Source organism: Trachurus trachurus, assembly GCF_905171665.1.
Source record: "Trachurus trachurus genome assembly, chromosome: 16".
In the NCBI taxonomy this organism is placed as follows: Eukaryota; Metazoa; Chordata; class Actinopteri; order Carangiformes; family Carangidae; genus Trachurus; species Trachurus trachurus.
Window position 1 is genome coordinate 26269604 of NC_139902.1, and position 26414 is coordinate 26296017.

Genomic DNA, 26414 nt, shown 5'->3' on the forward strand with positions numbered 1-26414 from the left:
ACAGACTTTTAGCATGATTTAATCCAGACCCTGGGAAGATATTTGACGACCAATAAGCTTATTCATCTGTTTGGTTTAGTATTATTTCCCTTGGTTTTTACTCTCATTTGAGCACCAGATCCAGGTACTTTACTACCACTTTGACTTGAACTGTGCATCACAGCAATTGCTCTTCATCCTCACCCTCTCCTGGACTCTTGTTCTTTTGCCATTGTGTCCTGCAGCATTTTTTTGTTTCTGAATTTTTTGTGGTTTTTATTAGCTGTCACCCAAAGAGTGGAGTAGGGGAGTAGGAGGAGGAGGGGTTAGAAACAGCTTACCAAAGATTAGTGTTCTATCACCCAGATTTAGGACTGTAATGCCATTTTATTTTCCATTACACACTATGGCCCTTTGAAGCCTTTGGAGCCTCTTTTTTTTTTTTTTTTGCAGTGGTGTAAACACGTAGAAACAGCGGTCGCTATGCCCAGAGAAGGACGTTCAATTTTTCATCTTTTTTTTCCCCCTTTGTTGTCTGTCATCTGAGAGATGTTATCTGATTATTGTTAGTATTTCACTGTGTGATGTGGCAAGTCTGCAGCTACCATACACTTGACATCATCTTTGGTTTTGTGTTGCCATGGGGAACAGCAGTAAAGCATTACAGTCATCATAAGCAAACACCACTAAGGGGTATTATATTTTGTTTTATTGTGTTTATTGTATTTTGTTTTATTGATGCCTGGCTAAAGTATTAGAGCGACTAGTTAATAATCAATTAAAAATATTTTTGTCTACTTTTAACATTTTAAATCCCTGTCAGTCTGGTTATAGATCTGCTCACAGTACTCTCTCAGCAACAGTCAAAGTTACTAACGACATTGTCAAGGCTTTAGATAACAAGCTGGTCTGTGCTACTCTTTTTATTGACCTTTCAAAGGCCTTTGACACAGTAGACCACTCGTTACTTTTAAATCGCCTGGAAACTATTGGTTTTGATAAAAAAACTGGTAATTGGTTTAATAATTATTTAAATGACAGATTTCAGGCAGTATTGGCTGATGGCTATCAATCAGATTTTGTGCGTGTAACTAAAGGGGTTCCTCAAGGATCCATTTTAGGCCCTATCTTATTCACCCTTTACATCAACAATTTAGGCATCGGCATGGCTAATAGTTCTATTCACCTGTATGCTGATGACACAATTCTTTACTCTGTTGCTCCAACTGCTGATTTAGCTCTTAAAGGACTACAGTCTGATTTTAGTACTATAGAGCAAGCTCTAATTAATCTTAAATTAACACTTAACCCAAAAAAGACAAAATACATGATATTCACCAGATTGCACTCTTCCTTGCCATCACATGGTGGTATCTCAACAGCTGGCGGGACTCAAATTGAGAGAGTGTCAAGTTACAAATATCTGGGCATTTGGTTGGATGACAAACTGTCTTTTAAAACTCATATCTCTGATCTTACCAAAAAACTTAAGGGAAAATTATCATTCTTTTATCGTAATAGATCTTGTCTGTCAATGGAATGTAGAAAAGAACTTGTTCAGGCCATTTTCTTATCTGCACTTGATTATGGTGATGTCATTTACATGCATGCTGCTCTCTCTACATTGAAACCCCTGGATGCACTTTATCACTCCTCTCTTCGTTTTATTACTGGAGATGGGTTCCGAACCCATCACTGTGTTCTTTATAATAAGGTTGGCTGGCCATCCTTAAGTGTAAGGAGGGAACAACATTGCATGGTCTTTATTTACAAAGCCTTACTTGAAATTTTACCTGTTTATCTTACTAGCTTAATCTCACTTAGAGTCTGTAACTTACACACTCGTTCACAGGACACCTTGGTTTTACAAATTCCAAGTATCAGGACAGAATTGGGGAAGACTGCCTTTCAGTTTTATGCACCCCAAAAGTGGAATAATCTACAAAACTGTCTGAAACTGGATCATCTTATTTCCTTAGATAGTTTTAAAAACGTATTATCGAATGTTTTTCAACCTGTATGTAATTGTGAATCATGACCTTGTATACTGTATAAATTGTGTTTTTGTAATCAGGGCGTCATTGAAAAAGAGAGCTCGCTCTCAATTGACCTTCCCTGAATAAATAAAGGAGAAATGAAAAAATTGTACACATTCACTGGAACAATTATGACGGTAACTTACAGTATGCAGTAGGTTCCCATGTATAGCTGCCCGCCTGTGATTATAAATTCATAATTTTATGGCACAACCTGCGTTTTAATACAGATAAAGTTCCCTTCTCCTTTGGGTTTCCAAAGACATTCGCTAACCTGAAGTATAAAGTCACATACTGAACCTTTCTAAATAGCTACTAACAAAATCTACTGTTACGTTTTTGGATAAATATCCCACTAATGTCAATACATTTTCATATAAAATGAAATATCTAAAGAATCTTACATCTGTGTCTTCTCAGATTCACGCCGGCCGGTTTCCCTTTCGTATTTAAACAGGATGAACGGCTCATCAGTGAACATTTATTTTCGTGTTTAATATTTTCCTATGATTTTCTATAGCTGGGACTCCCAAAGTTTGATAGATGATGACAGATTTAGTCAACCATCAGATACTGCAGAGGAACTATAATATATTTACAGTAGGTAACTGCAGTTGGTCATTTACAGTTGGTCTGTATGGTAGAATCTGAAATGACCCATTTGAAACAGCAAATGTTTAAGTATAAGATTACTTTCAGTATTTGTTATGATTGAACGTAGTACATATGTTTATCTCTGGCAGTAATAGGGTTAAGATTTCTCATATATACACAGATACTATATAGGTCTCTGTGTGTTTGAACCACACTTGAGCCTGGTTCTGCATTAAGTTAATCACCAATTAATCATATTGCAGATTGATGGAAAGTTCAGTCAATTTCTAAGCATATCATTGTTGATGTTACCTCTACTATCAAATGTATTAAAAACAAAAAATTACAAACATTTGATGGTAACAGCCTCATAAACGTGAGGAATTTCATTTGTTTTTTTCCCTCTGCCCCAGTGACGGCCAGAGCAAACACTCACTATAATTCTTAAGTATGACCCGATTATTGACTTACTGATTTATTGACATACTAAAAACGACATTACAGTCTTGGTAGATTAAGCCCTGTAATAAAAAAGCATTATTGGATGTCATTGCTCCTGGGTTTTCCTTCCTGTGTCCTTACGCTCTACATACTGACACACCCAGTTATTGAGCATCAGCCAAACACCGTCGCTCAGAAAATATCTCGATGGTTGAAAATAAAAAACGCCCTAAAAAAGCTAAAAGAAAAAGAGGTATAAGGTGTAATGATGTGAAATAATGTGTATGACTAAACCAAGATGTCCAGCAGGAGAGCATTAGCCTCAGGCGGTGAGCTAAAGGTGCAGACCAGAGTCACAGTGTTAAACCCAACGGTTTCCGTGTGTCTGCCTGCTTTACAGCTTAACCCTTCTAAGATCTGCAGCAGACCAGGCAGTGTCAGTGGATTTTCTTCCTGCGTGCCAGCTCTTAAAAAGGCCAAAACCTTATGTGTCAGTGTGCAAAAGTGTTCAGATTTCAAACCCCCTTTGAAGAGTAATCAAAAGAGGAAGCAGCGTGAGATGAATGTGAAACCATAGCTGTTCCCCTCTTTTTCTCTTTAGCTCTCCTTCTCTCCCTCTCTCTTTCTGTCTTTCACACTCTTTTTCTCTCTCTGTCGTTCTTGCTCTCTCTCTTTCTCGACTACAATGAGCTGTGCCCCGTATACAGGCCTGTGTGAGGGATATTAGCAAAAAGCTGCACACGTAAATGTCAACAGAGAACATGCATCTGTGAATATGTTATTATATGTTTCATCATCTTTAATTTTTTTGAAATAGTGTATAATATTGGTGTTGATAGTAAGCTGATGCAAATATAACTATAGAAAGGGGAAGGTACTATAAGTTCTTCTTCATCTTGCTCCTTTTCATTTATGGTGACTATGTGTACATAATGTAAATATGTGCAACCATTTGAAACCATGAATGGAATAAATCAAAATGAAATTAAATGAAATATTGTTAATTGAACTTACAGTATAAAGGTGCTAAGAATAAAGGAGTGCATACAGTACCATATCATAGCCCCAATGTTTTCTACACACTGACACACATTGAGTGAGCACCTGCTGTCTGCCCCCCGGACCCCGTTCTCCTCTCCTTTCTGTTAACGGGTCTTTTAAATCAGTGGAGCCCCTCTGTAATGTAAAAAGACAAAAAAAACAAAAAAACATGAAGGCCTCGACAGAATTAAGACTGCTTACTCTCCGGCTACTAGCTACTGACTTAATGTCTTGTAAAATTGGTCTTTTTCGAACAGATATATGTGTGATAGGCTACAGCACATCTGGTTTGGTCTGATCCCTTAAAAAAAAAAAAAAAAAAACTAAAGAGTGTTTGAAGCGTAAGATTGAAATGCCATCAGTCGCTTAAGTTGTAAAAGGTGCTCTGGTGCCCTGATATGGAATTTCACATTGGTTTGAAATGAGCATTTTTAAAAACACAGAAACTATTGTGAATAATATCAGCACAAATTTAGTTTTTAAAGTTTGAAAGGAAAGGATTATTAAGGGTGTTTAGTCTTTTCCAGTAACACCCACTGTTGTGCACACGTTCTTTATTAGATCCTTTCCATTGCAATCCAAGTCGTCTAATGTTGACTCAGTGCTGTGCCCCCTGAGCCCCTTAGCTCACTGAAAATGATCTCGGAGTTGGAGGGGGGGCGAGGCAGGTGGCTGGTGGCTGATCAAGTTTCACAGAATTGATTAACATGATTTTTTATGTGTCCTTTATTTTTCTCTCCCTCCTCCTCCTCCTCCTCCTCCAGTTGGAGCTGCAGTCGTGCTGCGTGTTCCTGCCCAACGACAGCCTCCCCTCCCCGAGCACCATCATCTGCGGTGACATCCCCGGCACCGTCCGCAGCTGGTACCACAACCAGCCCTCCATGCCGGGGACCCTGGTGGTCTGCCTGCCCCAGATCAGTGTCCTCAGCGCCGGGCACAAGTACATGGAGCCACTGCAGGAGCTGCCCTTCGAGGTCTCCAAGCCCATCTTAGAGGAAGGTAGGTGTTCAAGCGGTGTCTAATGAATGATGATCAACCTCAAGAACAATCTGTAAAAGTGAGGAAGAACAACAAGCACACAGTGAAAGAAACAAATGGCCTCGTGTCAAAAAAGACTGATTTGAAAGTTGAAATGAGGAAAAAAAAACTAATTTAGTATAGACTTTGGAAAACAATGACGGAGATAAGTTCACAGGTTAAAAATGGGAGTGTTTGGAAAGTAAATTTCAATGGGTGGGGAAAATCTACTTAAGTTTTATTACGAACGAATTTGCTTTGATTAATAATTGAAATTAATGGTTTCATAATAGTAATAGGCTACATAATGTGTATTCATCATCATTATGGCCTTTTCAACACTGAACAAACCTTTGACCCTCTGCTACTCATTTACCATGACAAAAGACAAACAAACTTAAGTAGAGCGACTTTGAGAAATAGATCTCGCACATGTGGTTTGCACACCTGGTAGAGTTAACATAAGCAACACTCAGACGGTTGAGCAGTGTTTTCTCTGCAGGAGAAAAAAAAATGGGCCACCCTCCTTTTTTTTTTTTTTTTTTTTTTCTCTCTCTCAACTCTTCAATGACATCAGCATTGGGCATACAGATTTCAAAAACAGAGGAGAAAGAAAAACGACAGCAAAAACAGTGACATCAGCAGCCTTGTCAATGTTGCCGTTAAAATTAACAACCCATGCTTTTAGTAATTCATTCCTACACTTTGAAAAACTCTTCATCTCTCATTTTCAATGCTGCGGATCAAAGCGTCCTACCCTACTGTGCGTGGGAAATGTGCTCTTCATGGCCCTGTGCTGGCGAACAAGCTCCCCTCTGCTCCGTGAGACGGGTCCACCAGGGTCAGCAAGTTAACACGTCCAAGTTCTCCGAGGGTGGCATCTGGTTTCAAAAACCCACCTTCGCTTTCACCGTGTGTGTTTTAGTGTTTTGGATCCTCACTCCTTTTAGTTTGTCTTACAGCTTAAAGCTAAGAGGGAAATAATGTCATAATGTTTTTGATAAAGTGCGTTGCTGACGTATCTCTCTGATCCTTTTAATCCATATCATTTTTGTCCTTCGTTCTTCGATCTCTTCTGAGTCTTTCTTCTATCTTTTCGTTCCTTCTCTCTCTCAATTTCGCAACGACTTGGCTTGTGCTCTTCGCTCTCCCTCTTCACATGACGTCTCCCTCTCTCATCCTCCCTGCTCCTCTCACTCTCTGCCAATATCTCTCATGCACTCTCTCTCTCACCGTTTCATCCCTCTCCCACTTTTTTATTTTTTTTATGTAACCATTTTTCCTTTTTCCTCTTATATCTACCATCAGGTGATGCCTTCCCATGGACGATAAGCCTGAGTCAGTTTAGCGTTTACACGCTGCTGGGGCAGCAGCGGAGCCTGAGCCTGCTGGAGCCTATGGGCTGCACCTCCACGCTGGCCGTCACATCCCATAAGCTGCAGAGCTGCTCTGAGGGAAGGCACTCGTTTGTAGTCTGCCTCCATGTTGATCTGCAACCCGTTCATGTCAAGTGCTCCAACCCTCAGGTCAGTCAGACGGTCCTGAACGTCTTCTCAGTCATTAGAATTACACGTATATTTATACAAATCGCCTCCTTGTAAATATACTGAAACATGAACACACGGAGCCTGGCAGGGAGGATCATTGCCTCCGTATAATTCTTCTGATATAGATTGACTCCAGTAAACAAACTGCCTCATCTTTTTTACCTCGTATGATTTTCAAGAAAATGAAAGTGTAAACATAAGAGTGTTGCCTTGTTTGTTTTGGTCAAACATCCAGAGCTCTGAGTGAAGGAGAGCGGGGAATAGCGAGACTCATCATCGTTGTTTTACAGTCTGTTATTATGTTTTGGTGAGAGGATGATGAATACGGACAGATTGGAAACGAGCATGTTTGTCTCCCGGTTTGGGTCTCTCCGCGTTGTTTATCATTGTGCAGTTACAGGGCTATAATCACATCTACATGTACCATTACACATGTTTTGTTTTTTCTCAATTGAATTAGCTGTATCGAATTAGGCTCCTCTGTAAACACTTAATTGAGGCGACCTTTCGAGTGGTCACACTGGTGAATGTCTCCAACCGCAGTGATGGGCCACGGTGATATTGAAGGGAACTGGTACCAGAAACAAATGAAAGGCCTTAATCTGTTAGTGGGGGAAACTTTTTTTTTTTTTCCCAGAGATGAGGAAAGCAGGTCGTTTACTGAGGGAAAGTTTCTTTTCTTTTCTTTTCTTCTTCTTCTTCTTCGCTGTTCTGTTCTTCCTTTCAAATGGAGTGCCTGTTTCTGGCAAAGCTGGGGGAGGCTTATTGCGATTATATGATGACTCATTATTAGTTTTTGGGTCCAATGAAAACTTTCTCTTCTCTTCTCTTCTCTTCTCTTCTCTTCTCTTCTCTTCTCTTCTCTTCTCTTCTCTTCTCTTCTCTTCTCTTCTCTTCTCCTTCTCCTTCTCCTTCTCCTCTCCTTCTCTTTCTTCCCATCTGTTCACCTCCCCTCTTTTCTTTCTCCCTCCTCTGTGTAAATTTCTGACTCGAGGGGGGGTTATAAGCTAATACCATTTCAAGCCATGCAGCAGCTCTTTAAGAACTGCTGCCAGGGCAACCCCACCCTCTGCAGAACAAAACAGACCTCACACTACTTTGTCCTCTTTCTAATTAGCATTGCCACTTGTGGGAACGTATACGTGGAGGTCACAGCGCTGCTTAACACACAGTCAGATAAAAACGCTGCGGCCTGTGTAAGGAACAAGAGGCATTCTGGTGATTATAGACTTAAAAGAAAAGAATACATTACTATCACTCTAATTTAATACTTTTAAAGTAAACAAATAAAACCAGAGAGTTTGGCTGCACAGCTCCCCCTGGCCTCCCAAACCTCCTTTTTTTATGACGTTAAAATTTATTTTCCGTAACAGATGATAGATGTCTTCATGGCACGAATGAGGGTATATAAACTTTACTTTTTTTTTTTTTTTACGTCGAGCAACAGGTGTTGTAGGATAAGTGTTTAATGTGAATGTTTAAAATGACATGAATATGCATGTTTCTGAATGGCTTTTGGAGAAAATACAAGGGCACGACTGCAGCTGTGATAGGAAGTGACGTAAGTGTCTGTGACAGGGTGAGAAAAACATTAAGAGTGAAATAAGGTATGAGCTGAAGAAAAGAAACCTGTGCACACAGACGCGTTTGTGTTGCACACCCACATGCACTTGAACCACATGGGAACCTTCAGCTTTGTTGCTTTCCAACATATGTTTCTCCCCCCCCAAAAAAGCTTTAATGCAGAACACCCAAGGTGAACTGTCACATCCAGGAACAGAGTGTGACACACGCACACATACACATACACATATATATATATACACATACACATACACACACATACTCAAGCCATTTAAGTTCTTGTAAAAGAGTGTGCAGCTATTTCAGTTATGCCAGAAAGTGTTTTAACTGTTGACCGACGTCATTCCTCCTCCTGTTCCCATCCCAAAGATAACTTTTAATGGTGATCACATCAAAGCTTACGTACGTACGTGTGTTCTTGTTTCTCACTAAATGTGTCTCCAGTCTGAGTTTGTGTGTGTGTGTCTGTGTCAGTGATCCATGTGGGTGTGAGAGAGATGTCGGAGGAAGTCAGAAAGATGGGGTTAGTAGCTGCAGCTCACGACCACCTTGAAATCAGCAGACACACACACACTGCAACAGTTTACTTTGATCTTTTACACATAACTGCACTGTATTACAACGAGCACACACACACACACAAATATACACATGCACATGTACGTGTACACACTCCGCGATATGTCACTTATGTGAAGTTTCTTTATAAACTGTGCTCAGATAAAGGCACACGAACACTCTGCACAATCTGCATGATCTCCCGTCTTTCATCTGTGTGTATTTATGAATGGCTGTGGAAGCCTCTGTTCAGTCTCCAGTTTGTACTACTGCAGCCCAGCAGGCCTCCTGATCTGCAGATGACAGGTCTTTGGAGAACCCAGCCCTCCAAATGTTCTGCTCACTCCTCAAAGCATGAATTGTGGCATCTGTATCGTGAGCTCATGTAAGCCTGTGGGAGGGTGTGTGTATGTGTGTGTGTGTGTGTGTCAGTCAGTCAGTCATAGGTTAGTTTTGGGGACACATTTCCCAGGGGGTGTTCAATCAAGGGCAAGTCCCCAGTTGTTAAAAAAAACTAACTATTACAGTATGTTTGCCTTTTAAATTTGCAGAGAGCAAACAGTTCATCTTCAAGTCTGTTGAGCAGAAGCAAAATAGAAAGAGAATATAAATGAACACAATCATTAAAACACAAATAATAAACAATGTTATAACAAAAGTCAAATAAAATGAATACAAACAGAAGAGGTACCAACTATTACATTTTTAACATCACTGATTTAGTATCAGGTTCAGTGATCAGTGTAAGGAAAAGGGTAAGGGGAGGTGTTGAGGGAAATAATTATAGTCTCTGTAGTGTCTATGTAGTAACCTCTGACCTGTGTGTGTCCCTCCGGCCTGATGGCAGGAGCTGATTGTCTGGTACTACAGCGGAGCAGCAACGTGAATTTCGTTGAATTCTCTTTTCAATGACAATAAAGGCAATCAATCAATCAAGTACTGACATCATGTGTACAGTAGGAGGTTGGAGGCGGCAGAGGGAAGATAGGGGATAGGAGATAGGAGGAAGAAGGGATAGAGTGTGGTAAACTTAGTGTGAAAGACAGGATGAAATATGATGAAAAAACAATTAATTAAAACAAATTGTGCAAAAAAATCAACACAGTGCGCCCTCATGGTGTCGAGTGCATGATGCCACTAGCAAGGATGAGATTTATCTGCAGCAGATTGTGTTCAAATCCAGCCAAATCCATGTCATCCTCTCTCTCTCTTTTTCTCGACTGTCTGTATCAAATAAAACAGAGATGCTGGAGGAAAAAAAAAGAATCTCACCATAAAACGAAGGACAAGACTAAAACAGACACTAAAACAGAGATCATGCAGCGACCCCATCACTCATCTGACCCTTACGCTTCTCCCCTCTTCTCTCCCCATACGCGCCGTTCTTTACTCTCTTGCTCCACATCTGCTGCTGCTGAGTGCAGTAGGCCTTGTTGTGCTTGGTTGGACTTCCACGCCCCCCCCCCCCCAAAAAAAATAAAAACCTCTCAGAGAAAGGGAGAGCGAAGCCGTATCTCTCCTGCCGGCGATGCACTTGGGTCGGGGTATGGCAGACAGCTGTTGGCCCTGTCCCTGGATGGCTGCTGGATCGGCGTTAGCAGCTCTTCCTGGACATGTTTGAAATGGCCCAGCTGTAATGTATTGTGCTGCTTTTCATTTGATTTATGCTTATTTATGGAAGGCCTCCCTGTAATGTGTGCGCTAACAGGCGTGCATGTGTGTGTGTGTTTGTGTTTGTGTGTGAGCGAGCGATATACCGAATAAAAATGTGTTTGGAGTAGAGAGAACGCTGTTTTTCTGTGTGTGTGTGTATGTGTGTGTGCTCATGTGTCTGTGCACCTTTACTTTTGAGGGACCCTCAGTGGTGGTGGTGGAGGGCGGGTGGAGGGAGGTTGTGGGTTACTTGGCTGCAGAAGCGAAGCATTTGAAATCCAAAAAATTAGCTCACTGTGAAAGAGCGCATTTCTCTCCCTCTCTTTCCCTGTCTCTCTTCTTTAAAGAACATTGAGTGAATGCATGAATAACTGAAAGCATCACATCACATTCCCCTGCCGTCCCCTCATGTTTTCCACTCTTGTTTTTGGCTTTGTTGTTGTTTAAAAGCTAAGGCCCCTTTTCATGTGAACACATGATAAATAGTTGAGAACACTTGACACTGAGCCTTCACTTTTTCCTAACTGTGGTGAGTTTTTCAGGGGAAATTGATGACACAACTCAACTTTCCTCTGTGGGTGTTTCTTTGGGAGTTTTGTTGTTATGGATAACAAATTTGTACAGTGAGCCACGTGTATGCGCATGCTGGGTCTTTCAAATAATCACCCATCGAATGGAAACATGAACACAGGTTTTTTGCATAACGTTTGTTAAAGTCAGGCCTTTCTGAATGAAGTCTAATAAAGTCTAAAATAGTGAGTGAAAGAAACAGGAATAGATAGTAGAATAGTCCATTTATGGCAGATATTTCCACCTTCTCTCTCAACTTGAACTAGGTTTAGTGTCACGTAACTGCAAAGCTGCCAAGCTAAATCACGCTAATGGCCTTAGAAGTCTGAACTACATGAGCGGCTGTTTGAGTCAGACCTTGGCAGAGAAGATACACCAGAATCTGGTTTCAAATATTAAGACTACTTGTGGTGTATTCAGTTTATCTTTTTAAGGCTCTCAATTGGCACAGAAGACTTCATGTATCAAAATCATATTCAGCTGGACTGACATTGTCAGCTTTTATGTACAGTGTTTACATATATCTAATTAGATAAGAATCCTGCATTATAGTTTTCATTATATTAGATTTGATATGAGATTTTAGATTTGATTTTCTTCTTTTTTGAGCCCAGCTAATATGAACATTATGTACATTACTCCATCACTTAGCCCCTCTTCCCTGCTTCTGTCTCTCCCCAGGTTCAGCTGCTGTACGAGCTGCTCCTCAGCTGGAGCTCTACGTGGGCTCGTCTCCAGAGGCATGGCATCTTGCGTCAGACCTCCAGCATCCCTGACCCCCCCGCCGGCGCCGCACCGTCGTCCCCGGTGCGCAGCAGCGCCGGCACCGCTCTGCCGGACACCAGCACCTGCAGCCCCTCTGCAGATTTCGGCTCCCCCACCGAGGTTTGTGTTTGCCACGTGGTTCAGTGTATAAATTATGAAAATAATCTTCAAATAGGAGATGAGGAGGATTTATTCTTTACTCTTGCAGTGAAATGTTTACACGTGCTTCTTGTCTGCTTTTGTTTTTTCTAGCATATACCACAGCGCAGTCTCAGCCGCTTTTGAACTTTGTTCTCACTGTCATTGTCAGTGTGTTTTTCCACCATTGCTCCCTTCATGCCTAATGACTACACCCCGCCAACACCCGACTATTAGTCCTTTTTTTCACCTAAGGTGCCGTGAGTCATGCAGCAACACGTGCTATTTAAGCCTTTGTTGTATACATAATTCTGCTGCTGATTTATGATTTTTGATTTGGTAGTTTTTATTGTTATGAGTAGTCGAGTCAACGCTAACACATGCAATTTGTCTAAAAAAAAAATCTGTTTTGTTTGGGAAGGGTTTTCAAAGCTGGAAAAATCTCCTCAGTGCTTGTGTTTCTGGTGTTGTTTCATACCCAGCAGATACTCAGGATAGGCTGTGTTTGATTCATGTAAGCTGCGGCTTGATTGAGTATAAACCTGCCCCTTAATTTGGGGGAAACAATAACCTGTATTTACATTTTTTCGCTCAGATAAAATATGAAACCGGGAGAGCAAAGTTTGAAATATAGCACATCGTGCAGGCGTGTTCAAAAACAATGGAAAATTTACCGTCAGGGTTTTTTTTTTTTAAAGGAGGCAACAACAAATGTTGAGTGTTATTTTTCCTTTCTCGTCCCACGGTGACGGTGCTTATCCCCCAGGCTTAGGTAATGTGGCAGGTGTTATTTCTTCTGTCTAGTACAGTAGCAGTAACTATGACAAGCTGGGGGTCCGTGGCCTTGGGGGCCTTCGCCAACACCGCCTTGAGTCATACGCGTATGTTCGTGTGAAGTAGGAATATAGGATGCAAAAGAGAAAAAAAATGAGGGTGTTGATGAGTGTTTATGTTGTAAAGTAGTGGCAGGGTGTAATGCTCTTTGACCACCAGGGCCCCTTGGAGCACAGCACAACCATCACACTGCCCTCAGAGGCAATAAAGTGTGTGTGGGTACACACTGGTGAAAAAAAAGCAGGGGTTTCATGTATCATGTGCATCTGTGTCTGCATTTGATTCTGTGCCACCAGTATGTGTGTGTGTGTGTGTATGTGTGTGTTCTTGCGTCATTTCGTTGCAGCAGTTTTTTTTTTTTTTTAAGTGTGGCAGTGGACGGCTTGACGGTGGAGTGCAGATTTAAAAAAAAAATAAAAAAAGGGCCACAGTGACCCCTGCCCACTTGTCACTGTTTAACTAAGTACAAACAGTGGTAGAAGTGTTTAGTCCTCGGGGAGGCCGGGTGATTGAGCAAGAATGTAGGAGCTGCTTGATAAGTCTCAGCAGTAGTGGTAGCACAGTCTCTCCACAACAACCCTGCACCCCCACCCTCCTCCTCTTCAACCACACTCACACCACACCCCTCGAACCCTCTGCCCCCCCCCCAACTCCCATAGACAGCCTCGGCGACTCCTCCACCCTGTGCTATTAAGACCAAATGAAGATTCTGCAACGTTTTCATATATATTTATTCATTTTCCATGTAAATATACACACATATTCAGGTTTCACAAGCCGTACGTTGAATCCTAGCCTGAAAAAAACTTGACTGAGACGTGACCAATACCAACTGAGTCCATAAACAAAGACCTTATGGAAAAACGTAAACACACTAAACAAGATACCTAACACATCATTCAATCAAATAATATAATGTTATTAGAGAGTGACACCATCTCTCCTACGTCCGCTTCTTCCATTCTCTGTTTGCAGATTTATTCCACCTCTCGCACATTATCATTTCCCCCTTTGATCTTTTCCTACTTTGTATCATCCAAACGTTTTCTCCATTCCTTCATTTGTCCCTAAGCCATTCTCTCCCTCTCTCTTCCCACTCGTCTTTCATAATCTCCTCCACCTCTTTCTTCCATCTTTTCCCTGACACTTCCCAGCCTGCTGTTGTCTTCCAATGTTTGGGTCTCTCTGATGAGCAAAGACAAACTCTGCAGAGAAAATAAACCCGGATCCTCAGCCCGTTTATAGCGCAGAGGCCCAGGAATTAAATTGTATACTTTACAACTTGGCCTGTGGAGGTGTGGGAAAATAGCTCCCTCTTAGGGTGTGTGTGTGAGTGTGTGAGTGTGTGTGAGTGTGTGTGTGTTTGGGGCCCCAATCTGGCAGCTCAGAAACATGGCTGAGCCCACCTCTACCTATATACCACACATCACATCTGTTTCTCAAGGCCTCCTCACCTTGATAAAAGAGGAGTGGGGGGTTAACACCGATGAAAACATGAACTACGGCCTTTTGGAAGTTATTAGTGACTTCTTAAAACCTGAATGCAGCAACAGCGACATCTGTGGCCTGGCTGTTGATCGTGGTCCAAATGAAGTATTGATGAGACGATGACGTGACAAATGATCACACCAAAGAAGTTTTGTAAGTCACTGTAGACTCTCAACTTGTTTATAGCAGAAGCCAGCGTGTGAATTGACATCGGTAGTAAAGAAAAGAATGACAGTATCTTTCAGCCAGTACATATCTACAGTACAGTGTAATATAATATCTATGTAATTTCACTCTAACTTGTCTTTCATCTCATTGACAATGAATTTTATGTGATAATTTCATCAGCTCTGCATTGGCATGACTCTAAAGTCTAAGTTACAGCATTTAAAATTAAACACAGCCTCTTGTATTTCAGCCACAAGCGCAAAGTTTGTAATTTGAAGGTCTAAGAATTAGTTTTAAAACATATTTCCAAAATGCCACTGCATGCAAGGACATCAGTCTGTTTTTCTTTTTTCTTTCTGTGGTAAAAATAAAATTAAAAAAAAGATCTTATATGAGAGTGAGGGTTTGAAAGTGACAGCAGCAGCAGCAGCAGCAGCAGTTGAAGCTGGGAAGTAGGTGGTGTAACCATGCTACAGTGCACAGAGGGCTCAGCTCCCCACTGTGCCAGCGGCTGGCTCCTGTTTCCACACATGATATTACAGAGCCTAATCCTACCAAGTGGCCAGAACTGTAAACTAAATAGTCGTAACCACACACACACACACTCACACACTCTCACACACACACACTCAGACACACACAGACAGACGGCCATGTTTTGACACCAGCTCACCAACAATTAGTCCCCAAATAGCAGTTGACAGTAGAATATCTCTCATTGAAACTGGCTGACCATCATTAGTAGTTGGCTTATATTACTCACGACCAGTTATTATACACAGACACACATAGACATCTCTCAACTCTTTGGTCACATGGAAACACGTAATGACTCTGCTGGGAACATAACTGGAATAAATGCTAAGTTATAGAGGAATGGAGTGATCCAGCATTTGGTTTTTATCTGTTTTTATGACTCTGTTGAGTCTTTCAAGAAGCACTTTAAGACCCATTTTTATGTTTTGGCTTTTAATGAGCACTTAATCAGTTTTTTAAATGCATTTGATAACCCTGGGATGTAATAATTTTTTATCTCTTCTTTTGATTAATTGAAGTCTATGATGTTGTTGCATTTTATTGATGTTGGTTTATGTCTATGTGACATGTTGACTGTGAAGCACTTGCAAATGCTCTTTGCTTTTAAGGTGCTATATAAATAGATTAATCTTAAACTTATGTTCAATGCATATTTTGTTATAGATAACCCCACAGCCTACAGAGCTTCGAGTCTCCTCTTTATGTTTATGCTTCTATTTTTTGATTTTAGGTGAAAGATTTTGAATTATAACTATTTAAAGCAAACTTTTGATTGGATAAAGTGCAAAACTTTTTTTACTTTTCTCATTCAGAGGGCTGGTGTATGGAGCTCATGCTTCTCGTCTCTCTGTGTTTCATGGACTCCATATGCTGCAGAGATGAATCTGTTATGGAATAGCCATAATCCTTAATGTATTTATATTACTGCCATTTTCTGTTATTGAGCTGTGTTGTCAACCACCCTCAACTACGTGAATAATTTAATTTGCAAAAGAGTGTGAGGCCCTCGTCGCCCCCACCACCACCACCACCAGCAGTTGTGGAGACGGGAAATAATTTCCTCATCTGGATCCTCTTTAAGACACTGTAATCAGCCCAGCAGCTGTGTGCTTTCTAATTGAGATGGTTGATAACCTCCTTACCAACCACAGCCAGGCTCGATAACCATGACACAATCTGTCATTACCACACTGCGATGGGAGAAACTACGTGGAAAAAGTGAAATCCTGCAATGCCAGAGCTGCGATTTGCCACATTGTCACAGTCAACCAGGCAGATGCGAATACTTGGAAAAGAGATTTACCAGCAGAAAAGCAAAAGAAATAACATTAATAATAATCCCCCCCAAAAAAAAAAAAAAAAGGCTCCAAGTGCTGTCATCGGCAGTTCTTCGCCAAACCTCCACTAATTCAATGAGAGCTCACAGAAGGCAGCTCTGCTCCGCCGCATCCTGCTCGCCTCCCTGCTTCACCCCCTACCTCACCACCCCATCTCCGGTTTTCACTTCCCATTCTCTGTCAGTGCAGCAAGATGTGTTTTTATCCTGGCACTCTTGAGTGAAGACGAGCCATGTGGATGCTGGTGGCTTAGTTTAGGGTTAACACCAGTGACAGCTCCAGACAATGGTCTCCCTCCCACCCCCGCCCCCCCTCCCCACCCCTCCATCCTCCTCCTGCACTGCTCAGCTCTGAGTGGAGATCTGCTCACCAGACACTGATGTCATTTACACTCCAAAGGGCTCAATAGCTGGTGGTTGCTTTGTTATGGCTACATGCACAGCGACAATACTTTCAAACATACGCACACGTTCGTCGAACATGCACACAAGCAGACACACAAACAAGTTTTAAGGTAAATTTTGATTTATGTGACTATTTTTTCCCACTTCACATGTTATTGCAATGTGATATCCACTCCTGCACAGCACTTATAAGGTCAAAAATAATATCGCAAATCATTTTAATATGTATAAATATTTGAATTCTGCACTTCCTCTCCAGTCTTAAATCATTGCCTGTTACCGCCTCTCCAGCCCTGATGACACGTTTTTTTTGTTTGTTTTGTTTTGTTTTGTTTTGTCTCCCCAGGGTGACTCAGTGCCTGCTGCAGACAACAGCCCGTTCGCCGACACCGTGACGTTGGAGCAGAAAACCAGCAGCATCGGTGGCACCAGTGGAAAAGTCAGCCTCTGGATGCAGTGGATGTTACCCAAGGTCACTGTCAAACTGTTTGCTCCTGACCCGACAGCCAAAAAGACAGGTACTTTTTGTGCAAAACAATGAATTTGAGTACATTTCCCATTCCACTCTTGTGTTTTGTTTCTATCTATTGTTTATTGTGGTTATATGATGATAATTTGCTTCTCTGGAGATCTTTGCGTGTCTATTTGAGGAACAATAGAAATCAATTGAGACTTCAAGCTTCAAAAAGTGAGACAAATGTGTGTGAGAATAGTGTTTTTTTTAATCGTCTTTCTGTATGAGGCACTTAAAGTCATCGTCCACTCGCCTCTTTTCTCACTCAAACACCGAACACTCAAGACTGGCGGTGGGGAGAGGGGGGGGGAGCAGCTGGAGAGAGGAAGGGGATGGAGGGAAAAGACAAATAAATAAATGGGCGATGAATCTCAAGTGAACTGCCTCTTGTCCCCTTTAGATTTACTGGGGTGATGAAAGGCTAGTTTTACCTTTAATTGGAAGGCTGTAATATTTAGCATCTGCCAACCAGATCGCCCAGCTTAAGGTCTTTAATAGTGGAAATGGAATGTTTCGGAGGACCTCACAGAGATGGTTTGACTTAGAGACATCCTAAATAGGCATTACTTTGGATTTGGGCTTAATATGTGCCATCTGAACTTAGCGCTGGGGTTTTCTGTATGCAACGAATTAAGTATGTTACCGAAAACAAGAATAGTGTGTATGCATAATAATACATTCTTTGAGATAAGAAAGCCACAGATATGACTGCAGACAATCTGCCATGAGGTAATATGTTTTTCAACTGCAAAGGAAGTGAGATTTTTGTCTCTTCAGAAAAAGGGGGAAAAAAGAAAAAAAAGGCCATTCCAGACGTATTAGTTCCCGGGTATATTGTTATGCTATTATGTGTTGGAAGATTAGAGGTAGAAAACTCAGGCATGAGTCTCTGGAGGCTTTTGCTAAAGGCACAAATCAGTCGTACACTTCTTTCAAGATGAGCCATTCGAGATGAAGGGTTAAGGGTTTCCAGTGCTCATAGAAGAGTGGGTTTAGAGAAGTCATACATCAATATCAACGCCATGTTTCGGAGACTATGAGTTTTCTGCGGATCTAACAACTTGGGAGAGTTCTTTCCACACAAGTATCCACAATAAAGCTGACAAGTCTTGTGTTTCAATATTAATAAACCATTAGGAACCTCTGTGTTTCTCAGAATCACCACAAGGCAACAGTACAACAACAACCAAAGTTTCACACGCATGAAGTCCATTTTCCCAAGCTAGTCTGTGATTGTGGGACTTTCTCAGTGGAAACAATGAGCGAGGAGAGGACCAACACTTAAGCTCACAGGCTCGCTTCAATACGAAGTTAATCAGTACTTCTTAGAAAGCTTACTCACTCTGCCGGCAGTGGGTGGGTTTGTTTGCACACAAGGTGCACAGAGGCGTGGACGTACATTTTAATGAATGCACGTACATTTTCAAAATAGTGAGTAATGTGCGCACACACATACACACAGACACACACACACAGACATACACACACAGACAGCAGTCTCAATCAGCCCAGCTTCCAAAGCATACTGTACGTCTACTGTTCAGGAAGCGGCCGCAGCATTTGGATCAGGGCCAAAGGCAAGACCTGGACAGGGTTAGCAACAGTACAGGTTCACACACACACAAAACTATGACGTCCAAGTTCAGCTGTACTGCTTGTTTGACAAGGGTGGCCATGTTGCAAACTGAACTGATACACACTTAAACCGCCAAATGATTGAATATCTTTCCACTGTATTTTCACCTCATGATCCTATGATCCATTTTTCAGCATTATGTCCTGTTTTTTTTTTTTTTTTGTCTCTCTGTCAGAAATCTGTGTCATCAGTGAACTAGAAGACCTGAGTGCCTCTGTAGATGTCCAGGATGTTTACACCAAGATCAAATGTAAAGTTGGCAGCTTCAACATCGACCACTACAAATGCAGGTAGAGTATTTCAAGTACATATAAACACATAAACGTACATGCAGCTTGGTTAAAGCAGTACTAAAGAACTTTCAGTTTTGGTTGAGTTTGGCGGCGCCTGTGGACCAAAGCGGTAGTGTTTTGCCTGAAGGAAGACTCCATTTCCCATGAACACTAGCGTGAAGCCCTGTAAATATCCTGCATTAAAATTAACAGAAGACATCAAAACTAAGTTTATGTTTCCAGTGGATCATTTCAAAGTGAAAACACAAACATAATCCTTTGCAAAACTCCTTGTTGTGACTCGCAAAAGTGAAAGTGAAACTTAAGTGAGAGCAGGGTTCCTACCATGCTCCTCAAAGCTGCTTAGTGCCAGAGAAAGAGATACAGACCCCCTCAGACCACGACAGAGGTGTCATTCAACTTGTTGTAAGTCGATGTATCATCACAAAAGTTATGAAAATATTTTATGAAGGTTGAAAAGTTCCTTAGTGTTGGTTTAACAGTCTAATTTAACCTGACACAAGCAGATGCAGTGATGCAGTGAGATCTGGTATCTTCATATCCAGTGGCAGTCTCTCTCTCTCTGTCCCGGAGGTCACCGTTCTCCCCCCACATGCAGACACACACACACACAGACACTTCTACCACCAATACCACTAACACTCAGCCTGTCCCCACTTCAGCTCATACGGGTGATTTTTCAGATTATCACCTCAGGGCCATCATCTTTCCAGACAGCTGTTGTGGTGGCCGACCACAGATTAACAGACAAGATGGACAGACAGATGTACCGACCGACCGACCGACCGACAGACAGACTGACTACTAGACTAAACGGACGGGCTGAACAGGGCTCTGGCCCGGCCCGACTCTGACTCACAGAGCAGAGGAGCTCAGACTGCGGTGTCTGAATCGATTCACAGAAACATTAACACGTTGTTAGGGGAGGAAAACCACTGGGCGACGTTCCACTACATCCTTATGGTAATCTCTCCCCATGTCAAGCTCCAGTCAAAATGGGATAATTTAGCTCTGGGTTCTGAAATTATGAAAGCGCATAGTGCTGCATGTTGAAACTGAAGCTGTGACTAAAGATTTCTAATATTTTTTTTCCATGCCCCACACACACACACACACACACACACACACACACACACATTCTTGCCATTAATTAGAGAGTGGCCTCATTTTCAATATCTAAATCCCTTTTTTTTCCCTGTATTTCTTTCTCTTCGCCCTTGATCACATACATCTGTGATGGAGTCAGCAGCTCCAAGTGTGCACACTGTGTACGTGCCTGAGGTCTTGTTCTGTTGGGAAGAGACCACTTAGCAGGAGGCAATTCTCCCTGTCTTGGTCTGAGGAGATAATGAAACAGCGATCTAGCACTCCACCATGTTGCATCCAGCGCACAGGAGAGTGTTTGTGTCTGTTGTGTTCGGCTCGGTGCTGCCTGCGTAGACATGTTTCTAGAAGTGCCTCCTTCTCTGATTGAGCCAGACGTTGAAAGGGAGATGGACCTTCCGGGCCTTTCGCCCGTATCGAACCCCATCATTAGCAATCAACGGTCTCACCACTGACGTGATAATAGAAATTGATTCTGATTTGCCAGATTTTTCAATCACCTTCGCAGCGCTTCACAGAGCACAGGTCAGAGAGGGACTCCGGCCATCTCCATTGGCTTTGAACCTGAGTGTTTAGCAAGCTCTTCACAGACCTCCCCGGTTCCCTGTAGTCAGCTGATTTATATTCTGTCAGGCCACATGTGTTTCATACTGTACGGAGCACCACCCCCAAACCCGTATAATGTCAGTGATTAGACAGCTCTAGGGCGTGAAGGTGTTGTGGGTCATTATATCACACTGCTCTGCTCTCACAGGTGTGTGTCCAATTGCTTCTGAGACCGAGCCAACCTTAATCTCTTTAGTAGACCTCTTTGCCTTCCTGAATAGATAATGGGTCAATTTTCTCATTTCTAGGTTATTTCAGTTTAATGTGCATTTAACAACGTGTTCTCAACACACTTTTAACCCACCAGAGTTTTTGGCAGAGAGCAGCACTCATCTTCCGAGCCAGGTTACAGTCATGGCTGTTTAGGACACAGTGGAGGACCTCTGGGCTCCTGGCCCACTCTAATCTGTATCATCCACGTATATAAGAGAGCCCACAGGGGTGGGAGTCCATATTAATCATCCTGAACAGATAATTGTTTGGTATTCATCACCCAGTTCCAGGTTATTTGTGTGCAGCGGGTCAGATTAAATCAAGCTTGACAGCGAAAATGTTTCATCTGGTCTTAGCTATCTCACTTTATGGAAAATGAATGGAAAGTTAGATAGGGAAGGTGCAGTATAGATGGGAGATAAATATATATAATTGAATGCCTGTTTGTATCAAAAATAGGGAGAGGGAAAAAGAAAATGATGAGTGTTACCAGGGATACAAAAATGGCATCATAGAGCAGAGAAATTGTTAGGTATCAACATCTGTATGGGATGTTTCCCATCCTGACAGAGCACCAGGTCTTCTTTTCTACTAACTACTCCTCTTTATTTCAGTCAGGTCTTGCCCAGCAGTGGCGCCTTGAACCGTTGTGAAGTGTAGGGACGCCCCCCCACTCACCCACCCACCCACCCTCAGAGACAGGACAGCTGGTGACAGTTCGCCCTCAGTCGCTCCAAGGAGCATCTCACACAAATTGAAGCTGATGTCTTCCAGCTGTTTTGCAAATGGCTGGGAGCGAAGGGTGACTGGATGGGAGCTGAGAGAGAAAATAAGAGGGGATGATGAGCGGTGGGGGGTCCATATGTATTAGTCACTCATACAGCCAAGTGGGGAGATTACAGAGAAATATTCACATCGACGCACAAAGAAAGAATTGACGTACGCACATGATAATGATGCATGAAACACATGCAGATTCAATACGAACATGCTCCTAAGTACTGTACTGTAGGCCCACTCCTCCACTCACTGAACTTCTCCCACTCTGCTGGGGAGTCATTAGGAGGAAGAGCGAGAAGGTGGTGTTCAGGAAAAAAAGGTGCAGATGGTGTTAAACGTTGCATTGTGAAACATTTTGTCATGTTTGGTGCATGACTTGGCCTTCTACAGAAACTACAACAATGCTGTGTGTGTGTATGTGTACATTAGGGATGTCACGATTACTTTTTTTTCACATTTAATCAGTATTAAACATCACAATTAATTGATCGTAAAGATTCCTAAATACCGTCACTTTCCGAAAAAGATTATGTCGGAACCATATCAGCAGATGTGCGCCAATGTAAAGGAAAATGCATAGATACTGGTCCATTTACCTAACGTAACACTTAATTGATAGGAATTTTAATGTTAGCATGTTATTTGTAATTTTAAAAAATGATTTTTTTTTTAATTTTTATATTTGGTATAGATGACAATTAATGTCTTAAATATTTCAAACACTTCCCCCTGGGGATTAATAACTGGTCCTACATTAAGAGATTAGTAATGTAATTATATTTTGTCTATATTTGATTTTACACATTCATAGTCTTGTGAAATGTATTGATGCAATCTATAATCCTGACATCCCTAATGTGTATGTGTGTGTTTTATATATTGTGGGTTTTGTTGTCTTTATGGCATTGTGTCTGTGTCCTTGTGTTAACTTCTCTTGATTTCTGCTCCACAGGTACTTCCTGCTTCTAAGGGATGTCCACTCGCAATTAAAGGAAATCTAATGCCACAGAAATTAACAGTGCATCACATGATCTAATGTCTAGACAATTTCCCCCCAGATTGATGCACGTGTTGCATTTTTATTACTCTTATCTCAAAGCGCTATCTAAGAAATCAAAAGGAATGGTAATTTTACACTGTTCGCCTCTAGGCTGCTGTAAGTTTGATAACGACGTTAGTATCAGTCTGCGGTTCACTTATCTAAATGTAATTTTGCAAGTACTGTTGCCGTTACAGAGATATTATCAGGCCCTGCCACAGCAGTATGAGTGGTCCCAGATGCCCAATTTTAAGTTTGTGGCCCTGTGTGTGTCTCCAGGCCAGGGCATGACTGGCACTCAGGCCACTTTGAAGGACTCATGCTGCAGTGCAAGGAGACAGCCGGGGTGAGGCCTCTGCCCGACCCACAGCGACCATACGTACACGTAGCAGCCTCGGGCCTCTTTACACTGCGCCTCTGCTATTCTGCTGCTCCTAATCAAGGCCCCACATCTCTGCTCATACTGGACAGACAGGAAAATAAAGGAAGCCACGAGAATAAGAAATGTCTTTTTTTTGGCTTTAACACTGGGTGGTATTTAGCTTACACCTTAAAATTTGTATTTAGAAAACTGACATCGCAATTAAACTCCATTCGCCTGTCTCTCCAGTGGCTCTGACTGGCTAAATGATTAAGCCAATTAAATCTGGTTTGCGTGTGTATTTATAATGTGTGTGTGTGTGTGTGTGTGGGGGGAGAAAACAATGTTGGTCTCAAATCTTTTGTTGATGAAATCTTATTCTGGTGATGGTCTTATACTGGTACTTAACGAATGAAAATGATAGTTACCTGAATTGAACGGTAAAGAAAGTGCACCAGACAAAATGATTTAACACTTTGTCACACATGAATTTTAATTTCAGTATTATCTTGTCTGTCTTTAAGTGCCTCCAAACTTTTTCCATTCACAACACTTCTCATTGCGTAGTATAAGACCATTCCCCAGTATTGTAGCTGGTTTAATCTGGTGCAACTTCCTTTGTTTTTAATCAGTTTGCTCTATAATTATTTATCTAAAAATCATCTTAAAGTTTCTCTCTTTTCTCTCTTTTCTTCCCAATCTGTCTTTCCTCCTATGAAACCTCCTCGGCCCCCCCTCCCTCTGTCTTCTTGCCATCTCTGTCTCTTTCGGGTATCTCTCCCTCCTCTCTTCCTCTCTTCCCCCTCTCCTCACCTCCAGTATGGAGGATGGTGTTCAGAGCTCGGGCAGCTGTGGAGGAGTGGTCCTGTCTTGCACTGACAAGCTGAACAGACGCACTGTGTTGGTTCGACCCGTCAGCAAGCAAGACTCTTTCAGCCACTTCTCTGGCTTTTTCTCTCCTGTAAGAATCCAGTTCTTCTGTTTTAGTCGACTCTGCTCATCCTCCATCAACAGTGGCCTCAAAGAAAACTTCCTCACAGATTTTAATTTGACTTTAAACTATTTTAGTCTTGTTTTGCAATTTCCCACAAATTAATAAAGTCAACCACGAAGGAAAATAGCTCTACAGCGAGTTATTAAACACTTAATCTTTGAGGAATGTGTTACTTTCATGTATTTATATATTTCTCTACAAAATAGTGCATTATTTTATTCAGTTAATAAACACATAGCTAATAAGTCCACTGTTACTGGATGTTTTTGCAGATTTTAACCAGATCTATCTTTCTTTTAATTGTGGAATTGGTATTGAAGTGATTTTTTTTTATTTGCTTTGCAAATCACTCATGATTTGAGATTGGGGCTTTTCTGATGAATCAGAAAATATTCAGCCTCAGAAAACAGCCACAATCATTAATTGGTTTTGCAAGAATTTACACATCCCATAAAGAGGGCTGATTTGACGAACTAATCTAAATTACTGCACGGAGCAGCTTGGCTTTTTTAGAGTTATATATTAGAACATGGCTTGTGGTTTTTTTTATGTCTGAGTTCTGAGGTTGAGTTTTGCTGAAATGTAAGAGCTAAGTCAAAACCAGACTTTCCAAAATCTACATTTTAAATTGAGCATTGTTGAATCTTTAACCAAAAACCTATGAGTCTGTAAGTCTGGCTAAGACTCTTGTTTGGTTTAAAAATGTAATTCTAAAGATTTAAGATGATTCATTAAATTGGAGAAATGTTTATAGAGTAATTTTTTTAGCCAGCTTTAACACTTACCCAAGAAGTCAGACCTAGGAAACAGATGTGCTTAAGTTGCTCTGTGTAATGATCCCTTTTATTTGTGTGATTTGTGCCGTCTCTCCTCCACCACCACCACGGGGGCCAGACGGCAGCCAAGGTCCTGGAGGGCTCACACCAGCAGCACGGCTTCCTGTCCATCACCTACACTCAGGCCGTCACCAAAAACGTCCGTCACAAACTCACCACTCGGTCGGAGCGGCCGTCGCGCAGCAACGCCACCACTGCCAGTCAGCGGATGGCCACTGATCCTCTGGCGGACAGCTCGCCTCAGTACCTGAGGGAAATCCTGCTGACAGCACAGCCCTTCGATGTGGTCTTATCCTGTCCCTTACTGGCCACCGTAGCAGGGGTTCTCCAGGTAGATAAAGGAGTTCTTATAACTGTGAGACTCACATTGAGAAAATTAACAAAGAAAAACATTATATTTTTTAAACTTATATGAGTAACATGCTTCTAAATCACAGTCAGAAATGTTCTCTGTTTACCCAAATATATTTTCTGTGTGGCCCTGTTACACATTTGTAACAGATTTTGCGATTTCTCCATGGATTATATAAAAAAGTTAAGTGTTATTTGCCCTCAATGAGCTATTATGAGCTAGCCTGATGCATCAGCCGCTTATTTCATTACATTTCATGTAGCGTCTGAACACGAGCCATAGGGATTCGTTTGCTTCCGGGAGGCGGTTGCTTACATTTGCTTCAACTAATCGCTGCTGCTTGGTGGTCACGTGTGCTATACACCGGTTAAGCTCATAGGTTAATCTTGAGCGCTTGAGTTCAACGTCATCGCCTTCACTTACCCGTCTGTTCGCTGATTGGTCCGTCCGCTCTGGCGGACGGAGCAAACCGAAACGCATTGCTAGTTTCCTGACTACATGGTTGAGGCAAATGAAATTTGCCGGAACCAGTAGGCGGCGCTAGCCTGGCTAATTATGAGCTTGATCAAACAGATACATAATCTTTTGTCATAGAAATGATGAGTACGTAGATTGACAGAGACGTTCAAAAACCCTGCCCTAATGAAACCAATGGTTGTGTAGAAAGGGTTAAATTGTCTGTTCTCTGATTAAAAACTAAAAACAACAAAACGTATGACTAAAACCTCCTGAATTAACTGTTTCTACCACTGATTTGTTGTCTTTTCAGGCTACGGTACCAAGGCGCTACAGAGAGCGTGGGAAGTCAGCAGGTCAGCCGATGAGAAGCCACACTCTGACCTCTCGGTGTTTACCTCTCATCTACATCAACACCAGTGTGATCAGGGTCTTCTGTCCCACCGTGCTGGACAAGCAGACAGCATCAGGTCAGAGACTTGCTTGTCTCTTCTGAAAGCGCTCATGTGTTGCACATGGTGACTCTCGTATAACAATAG

The 26414-nt window shown here is 41.9% G+C and overlaps 1 protein-coding gene across 3 annotated transcripts in view; it reads left to right on the forward strand.

Annotated features, from left to right (window-relative positions):
• Positions 1 to 26414, forward strand: part of vps13b (vacuolar protein sorting 13 homolog B) — a 339339-nt gene that overhangs the window by 161550 nt on the left and 151375 nt on the right. For 2 of the 3 annotated variants that reach the window (XM_083990416.1, XM_083990418.1), the window contains 8 exons: positions 4856 to 5090; positions 6417 to 6634; positions 11702 to 11905; positions 17038 to 17209; positions 19017 to 19131; positions 24057 to 24198; positions 25126 to 25398; positions 26189 to 26345. In XM_083990416.1, coding sequence (XP_083846542.1) covers positions 4856 to 5090; positions 6417 to 6634; positions 11702 to 11905; positions 17038 to 17209; positions 19017 to 19131; positions 24057 to 24198; positions 25126 to 25398; positions 26189 to 26345 — 1516 coding nt within the window. Of the gene's footprint in view, positions 1 to 4855; positions 5091 to 6416; positions 6635 to 11701; positions 11906 to 17037; positions 17210 to 19016; positions 19132 to 23155; positions 23223 to 24056; positions 24199 to 25125; positions 25399 to 26188; positions 26346 to 26414 lie in introns of all 3 variants that reach the window. The other variant, XM_083990417.1, reaches the window with a different exon arrangement.